The following is a 7,206-nucleotide window of genomic DNA, read 5'->3' as shown; positions in this document are numbered from 1 at the left end:
CAATCCGGCCCCGCCCCGCAATCCGGCCCCGCCTGCCGGCGCTGAGCGCAGGCGCAGAGCTGCCGGCCCCGCCCCCAGTCGCCGAGCTTCGCTCCCCGCTCGCCGACACGCGCCGCCTGCCAGATGGCGGACCCTGAGCTGCAGCTGGTGGCGCGGCGCATCCGCAGCTTCCCGGACTTCCCTGTCCCGGGGGTGCTGTTCAGGTGCGGGCCGGCCGGCCACGTGGTCCGCGCGGACGGACGGACGGAGCGGGGCACGGGAGGGCGGCGGCGTGGGGCCCGGTCCCGACCCCTGGGGTCACCCGGCCTGTTTATGCGTGCCAGGGACATCTCGCCCCTCCTGAAGGACCCCGACTCCTTCCGCGCCTCCATCAGCCTCCTGGCGAACCACCTGAAGAAGACCCACGGCGGCAAGATCGACTACATCGTGGGCAAGCGGAGGGGCCGGGGGCGGGTGCCTGAACCCCAGGGGGACGCCCCGGGAGGCCGTGTGGTTGGCGGGGTCGCCGAGTCTGCACCAGGCCCCGTGAGGGTGGCGTGTGCGCTCCTCTCCCCCGGGCAGAGCGAACACAGGACGGACGCCCCGCGGTTGCTTGGGAGGGGCTCGGGGGGCGACCCTCAGGGGACACGCCGAACGCTGCACGGGTGTTTGGGTGGGTTGTAGGGATGGACCCGCTGCGCCCCACGTTGCAGCCTGAGGGTGGGTACAGCCTTGGGTGGTGCGGCGGAGGGCAGCGTCCCCCCCCAACCAAGTTCCTGGCCCTCAGCTCCGGACACGTGGGGCCCCGCGGCTGAATTTCCCCAGGGAGGGTCTGACCAGAGTCTCTCTCTCTCCAGTGTGTACTGAGCCGCGGGCCGGGCCCTTTCCCCACGCGCACCCTGGCAGGTCTTGTCCCTGTGCGAGCCCCTCTCCTGGCCCGCCCGGGGCTCCCCGCCTCTGGGAGGGCCCACAGCCTTCCACTTGGCTGAGTCCTCCAGGGGGTTCCTTCCGGAAGCTGCCGCCACTGCACCCCTGGGTGGGGTGAGGGCCTGCGCTGCCCCTTTCCGGGCAGATACTGCTTTTAAGGGTGACAAGAGGCGTCCAAGTCTGATCCATGGTCACTGTTAGCCCAGTTAGAGATGGGGAGAAGTCCGGTCATTCCCCTGAGGCTACGCAGCCACGTACAGGCCCGTGCCAGACACACCTGGTCCTTGGCCCCGGCTCCCCAGCTCCCGTCAGCACCCAGCAGTCCCTGCGCCCGGTGGGTGCAAGAGGACGGATGTCGTTGGTCCTGTAGCTGGAGCCGACAGAGCTAGGAGCCTTCTGTCATTGCAGAGGCTCCGTGTCCTCTTCCAGCACTGGCCCACGGGGATCTCGTGCTGTGGTGCCCCCCAGCTGCCCCTTGACACCTCAGCTCTCGCCAACAGGCCTGGACTCCAGAGGATTTCTGTTCGGCCCCTCCCTGGCCCAGGAGCTTGGCTTGGGCTGCGTGCTCATCCGAAAACGAGGGAAGCTCCCTGGCCCCACTGTGTCTGCCTCATACACCCTGGAATATGGCAAGGTGAGTGGGCTGCGTGCACCGCTTGGGTCCCCCAGGGATAGTTGTGGGGTCAGTGGCCCTGCTGTGGGTGGTGCTCAGCCTGAGACACCAGGCTAGCTCACGCAGCCAGGAAGCCGCTGGGTGGGTTCAGAGTGGGGCTCAGACCGTGTGGCGTCCTGTCCGCGTCACCTCCCAGGCCATTTCCAGACACATGCAGACCATGGGCCTGCTTCCCATCTGCAGGCTGAGCTGGAAATCCAGAGAGACGCCCTGGAGCCGGGGCAGAAGGTGGTTGTCGTGGACGATCTGCTGGCCACTGGCGGTGAGGGTCTCCCCCCAGCAGAGGGCCTGGCAGGAGGGCTGCTAGGGCTGCAAGAAAGTGCCTCACCGCAGGAGTGAGAAGTGGACTGGGGCCCCGGCACTCTACAGTTTACCCGTGAGCAGCAGGACCCTGCACGGGCCATTGGGAGCCTTGTCAGCATACCAACCCCCTCCCCCCGCCAGGAACCATGCGGGCAGCCTGTGAGCTGCTGGGCCAGCTGCAGGCCGAGGTGCTGGAGTGCGTGAGCCTCGTGGAGCTGACGTCGCTGAAGGGCAGGGAGAAGCTGACGCCCGTGCCCTTCTTCTCTCTCCTGCAGTTCGAGTGACTCTGGCCCCATCCTGGCAGGGAGGAGGTCCAGCCCGGTGGCTGGCTCTGGCCGCCAGGGGGCACCAGCCATCCGCCTGGACTTTTTTTTTTTTTTTAATTTTGTAAGGGTTTTGTGCAGTTGTCTTTCTCTGGGGCCTAGGCCACCGTTGGGGTCCTTCCTGCGGTCTGTGGGGGTGCCAAGGCCTGAAGCCAGCGGCTCCGGCCGGGGCCCAGCCCCAGGCCCCTGCAGGTGCACTCACAAACACCGCGAGAAGTGAATAAACTGATTTGCTAGAATGGCTGCTCTCGGTCCAGGTGCCAGGGTGGGGTCTGGCCTTGGGGCCGGGACATGCAGGGACCCCCCCATGGCGGGCTGCACAGGCCTGTCTATGGCACCGTGTGGTTCTGTCCTGACAGAGGGCAAACAGGAGACCGGTGTGGCCTGGGGCGGCTTCCAGATGCGGGAAGTGCTGGTCTGTGTTGCTGGGGCTGGTTCCTTCAGGGGGCTCCAGGGAGACCGTCTCCTGGCTTTCCCAGCTTCTGGAGCCTCAGGGCCGGCCCTCCATTCTCAGAGCCAGCGGTTTACCACCCTCCAGGCTTGCAGGCTGCCTCCCTCTTACAAGGGTCCAGCGGGGACGCCAAGCCCACTGGACCATCCAGGATTCCCACATCGACGTCCAGGGGGGCATTCTGCCAACCGCCTGACCTCCTGCCCCACTTCCCTGCACCCCAAACACAGCAAAGACAAAGTCCCCAACAGAAACCAGTTTAATGACGATACGACGCACCGGGGGAGGCCTACTGCCCAGAGAGCCTGGTGGGGAGTTCAGAAGGGGGAAAAGTGCATGGTGTTCCTAAAGGGAGTAAAACAGACACAGCGGGCCGGGCCAGGGACTGGAAGCCCATGTCTGCGAGGCGCTCACAGCGCCGCCTCCGCGCGGGCAAGGCGGGCCAGCCGTGTGATGACCTCTGCCAGGTCAGCAGCCTTGTCCAGCTTGACGTAGGTGTCCGTGCGGATGTGGTGGAGGCTGAGCCAGTCGGGCAGCAGCTCGGAGAGGAGCCGCACGTGCTGCTCCATCTCCCCTGCAGACGGAGGGGGGTGTGAGGCTGGGGCCCATGCACACCTGAGTGGGCGCTAAGCCCCCATGGGGTGGGTGTCCGGGCCGTCAGCAGGCCTTCCTTAGGACCAGCCCTCCCCCAGGACCAGCCCTCCCCCTCTCACCCACACCCGCCAAGCCTGTCCGTGCCCCCGAGAAGCAGAGTGAACAGTGGAAAGATGGGGGACAGACTTGCCAAGGAGCTGACCCTCCCACTGAGCCCCACGCCGGTCCCAGTCCCGGTCCCCAGGAGGGAGCTGCCGGTCCCGTGGGGCGCAGGGCCGTCCGAGGGGCTGCAGGGTGACCGGCTGGGTTGCGAGCAGAGGCTCAAGAGGTGACCTCAAGGGCACTGTGCCTGCCCAGCACACACCACAGACCCCACACGTGGGGAGCAGCCGGTCCACGGCGCCCACCCTCACCCGGGAGCTGGGGACACGGGGAGGGCGCAGCACACACCGGGGCTCATGGCTGCAGGATAGCTGCCGAGCATCCTGCTGCAGGCCACCTCCATGGTGAGCGCTGGCTTCCGCGTGGACACGAAGACGCCGCGCAGCACACGGGCCAGTTCGGGCAGCCGCTCCAGCCTCTGCAGGCGCATCTCCTGCTCTGGCCGCCGCGTCATCTGGGCCAGCTGCTTCCGTTTCTCCTTGCACCGGATCTGCAGGGGGCCAGGGGGCAGTCAGGGCAAGGCCAGCCCCGCGGCCCCCCTGCCAGGACCCCCAACACTCACCCTCTCCAGCAAGTCCTGGGACAACCCCCTCAGGGCCGCAGGCGGGGCGGCCGGTGGGGCGGCCAGCAGGGCAGGGCTGGGGGACCCAGGGCTGCTGGGCTGAGCCGTACGCAAAGCCAGGTCACTCAGGGCCTTTTCCATCTGCGGCAGGTCAGATGGGAGAAATGAGGAGCAGCCCCCCCTGCCCAGGAGTCGCCGTCTGTCCAGCCCAAGCACCCTGTGCGTCCAGGCATGAGGGGAGGGCACCTCCCGCCACCCGCAAGGCACTTGGCCAAGGATGGAGCCTGTCAGGTACCCACGTGGAGGTCAGGCTGCCCTGCCCTGTCATCCCTGACAGTCTCACCCTGGGCGACAGGAGGCTGCAGGCACGGGCCAGCACCTCCTGGGCGGTGGCCAGCTTCTCCGTGGTGGGCGGCTGGGGCAGCTCGGCCGGCTCGATGTCAGGCACCTCATCCACGTTGAAGCGTGGGTGCCAGCGTGTGAGCTGGTCCTCGGGCACCACCATAGGAGGGTTCAGGGAGGCCAGGAAGGCCTGTGTGCAAAGGGGACAGGGCGTGCTGGGTGACCCTGGGCACATCCGCGTGGGGGCAGGCAAAGCTGCTGGGCTCCTGTCCCAGCTGAGCGACCTCAGGCAAGGTCCTGCACCTGAGCTCCAGGTGCTCGGCTGGGCCAAGAGCCAGAAACAGCAGCCACCAGCACCCACTGAGCCCGTCATGCACCTCCCAGGGCCTGAGGCTGCCATGCTGAGCTCCTCCCCCTCAGCTAGGGGACCGGGCCCAGGGCCCCCCGCCCAGCCCGCACCCACCCTGCAGGAGGCAGCCATAGGAGGGGCTCAGAGAACTCTAGAGAGAACCTGGTTCTTGCAGGTAGGAGCGAGCCCTGACAGGAGGGGACGGAGGACAGGGCGGGCTGGGGAGAGGCTTCCTCCAGGGGTGGAGCTGGCCATCCCGGGGCGCGCACTCACCCTGTGGTGCTCACGGACGCGCTCCACCAGATTCTGGCTGAAGACCTGCCGGCGCTGCAGGAGGTGCGAGGCCGTGAGCTGGGGCGCCGCGCTGCCAGCCTCTGTGGGCAGAGCTCAGGCCTGAGTTCTCAGCCCCGAGACCCCGGGCATCGTAGGAGGCCGGGGACCCGACGCCTAACACCCATGCTCAAAACCGTGGCCCTGGCAGGGAACCGGAGGCTCAGGGCTACGTGAGCTCAGCCACAGCACACTCACCCTGGTCCAGCAGCGGCTCGATGGTAAGCTGGTAATCAGACCTCTTAACGCCGTCCTTGAAGGTGGGGACATTGCGCTCCTGGCGGAAGCGGTAGGAAGCAGGGTACACAGTTCTGATCTGACCAACATTGCGCTCCTCAAAGCGCCTACGGAACAAGGTGCTGGGGTCAGAGAGCGGCCGGCAGGACACACGGCAGACTCCGCAGGCAGGGGGAGGGCCCCACCCGTGGCGGGCCACTCACTTGCGCATCATGTCCTGGACACCCTGCTTGACTTTGGCAAAGGTTACGGTCTCGGAGCGGTTGTAGAGCATGCCTACGATGGTGTCCATGCTGCGGAACATCTCCGCCAGCACCTGGTACTTGTAAGGAAGCACGAGGCTCGGGGGCCCTGGCTGGGCCAGGGCATGGAAGCGCTGGTAGGCAGGGGCCTTCTGTCCACTGCCAGGGAGGGATCCAGGCGTCAGGGGAAGCAGCAGACCCACACCCCTCCAGCACCAACAGCAGGCAGGCAATGTGGCCAGGGAGACCCCAGAGTCGGGGCTTGAGAACCACTCCCCTGACACACCACACCCCCGTTCCCACGGCCCCCGCACACCCCGTGTCCCCATCATGCACATGGCTGGAGGTGCAGACAGAAAGGCATAGCTCCAAACCTAGCTCTGCCGTGTCCTGCCTGGCCACCTAGGGAAGTCCCTGGCCACCCCCAACCCTGGTTCCCTCATCTCTAAGAGGCATTCGATGACCACAGGGGCTGGGGAGGACAGACATGGCTACAGGGCACAAATACCCAATAACGGTGAGCTGTTGACAGCATCTGAAGCTCACAAGGACCCCCCGCGGCAAGAAGTGGCACCTCTCACGGATGGAGGCCAGGGTGCGGAGCTAGCCAGTGGCAGGGCTGGGATCTGAGAGCTTCATCACCTGCACGGCTTCCATGGAAGGAGCAGCCCTGGCCACTACCCAGTCCTGTCCTCCCACCAGCCTAGCCTTTCCTCCGGTGCCTGACCGCCCACCCAGGACTCACCATGGCCCTGCTGGGTGCCCCTGGTCCTCGGGCACGCTGGGTTCCCCAGCATCCTTCCTCTGGGCACTTGCCCTCAGCTCCTGGGCCCGGGCCCCTAGCTCCCGTGCCCGCTGTAGGCACGACTTGAGCTCAGAAAAAGTGACTTTTGAGGAAGCCTGTGGACACAAGATGCCTTCAGCTGGCCATTCACACCCACATCACTCTACCTCCCCCACCCTGGGTCCAACCTCACCTTCTCCTGAGCAGCCAGGCAGGGCTGTAGACCTGCTGAGAGAGGGGCCTGCTCTGGGGAGCTGGGGACAGCGGGGGCAGCCGGATCAACGGGGGCAGCGGGGGCAGCGGGGGCAGCAGGGGCAGCACAGACAGTGGGGTCAGCCAGGTCGGCGGGGGCAGCTGGGGCAGTCAGGTCAGCCGGGTCAGCGGGATCCGAGACCTGGTGGGCAGAACGCCAAAGGTGAACGAGTGGACGAGACTGCGGTGGAAGGGATTCCACCCTCCCTCAGCTAGCTAGAATACGCGCTGCTGGGGGCACCAGTGGAGGTTTCTGCTGGAGTCGAGCCAGAGAAGCGGGCCCATCGCCTGCTTCCTGTTCTTCTCCGGCCTGACCCCCCGCCCAGGCTTGCAGGCAGGCCAGACGTCTACCAGCCCGCTGAGCCCTGGCCCTCCTCACGCCAGCACCTCTGCGCCCTCGCTGCGGAGCTCTGTGCCCGGTTCTCGCGGCGGCCACAGCACACCTGCCCCCTGCCGTCTGCGGTGACCGGGCCCCAGGCCTTCTCCACTGTTTCCTGCTGCGGCTCGGGGCCTGTTCTCTGCACGCTGCACCGTCTGCAGCCAGACCCCCGGTCCGCGTCCCCCCTGCCCCCGCCCCGGTCTCAGTTTCCCCCGTCACCGTGTCGGCCGGCAGCCGCAGCCTCCGGCGCGCGGGCGGCGCAGGGTGGTCGCGCGCGGGCTCGGCGGGCGGGCGGGCACGCTTGCGGCTGCCGCCCG

At 67.2% G+C, this 7,206-nt stretch overlaps 2 protein-coding genes across 2 annotated transcripts in view; one reads left to right on the top strand and one right to left on the bottom strand.

Moving 5' to 3' along the window:
• Positions 1 to 66: 66 nt before the first annotated feature.
• APRT (adenine phosphoribosyltransferase) lies at positions 67 to 2,438 on the top strand. Its single transcript, XM_021702407.1, has 5 exons — positions 67 to 203; positions 324 to 430; positions 1,407 to 1,540; positions 1,763 to 1,841; positions 2,024 to 2,438. The coding sequence occupies exons 1-5, from the start codon at positions 124 to 126 to the stop codon at positions 2,164 to 2,166; spliced, it is 543 nt and encodes a 180-aa protein (XP_021558082.1). The 5' UTR covers positions 67 to 123; the 3' UTR covers positions 2,167 to 2,438.
• A 505-nt stretch (positions 2,439 to 2,943) lies between these two features.
• CDT1 (chromatin licensing and DNA replication factor 1) overlaps positions 2,944 to 7,206 on the bottom strand; it is a 4,816-nt gene continuing 553 nt past the window's right edge. Inside the window, exons 2-11 of the mRNA XM_044922076.1 lie at positions 7,109 to 7,196; positions 6,452 to 6,652; positions 6,220 to 6,374; positions 5,436 to 5,633; positions 5,194 to 5,339; positions 4,939 to 5,039; positions 4,318 to 4,506; positions 3,975 to 4,115; positions 3,701 to 3,902; positions 2,944 to 3,230 (exon numbers count right to left, since the gene is read on the bottom strand). Coding sequence (XP_044778011.1) covers positions 3,067 to 3,230; positions 3,701 to 3,902; positions 3,975 to 4,115; positions 4,318 to 4,506; positions 4,939 to 5,039; positions 5,194 to 5,339; positions 5,436 to 5,633; positions 6,220 to 6,374; positions 6,452 to 6,652; positions 7,109 to 7,196 — 1,585 coding nt within the window. The 3' untranslated portion in view covers positions 2,944 to 3,066. The remainder of the gene's footprint in view (positions 3,231 to 3,700; positions 3,903 to 3,974; positions 4,116 to 4,317; positions 4,507 to 4,938; positions 5,040 to 5,193; positions 5,340 to 5,435; positions 5,634 to 6,219; positions 6,375 to 6,451; positions 6,653 to 7,108; positions 7,197 to 7,206) is intronic.

The sequence above is a fragment of the Neomonachus schauinslandi genome, chromosome 16, assembly GCF_002201575.2.
Source record: "Neomonachus schauinslandi chromosome 16, ASM220157v2, whole genome shotgun sequence".
In the NCBI taxonomy this organism is placed as follows: domain Eukaryota; kingdom Metazoa; phylum Chordata; class Mammalia; order Carnivora; family Phocidae; genus Neomonachus; species Neomonachus schauinslandi.
Note: the sequence above shows the minus strand (reverse complement) of the source record. Positions and strands in the feature narration are given on the sequence as shown.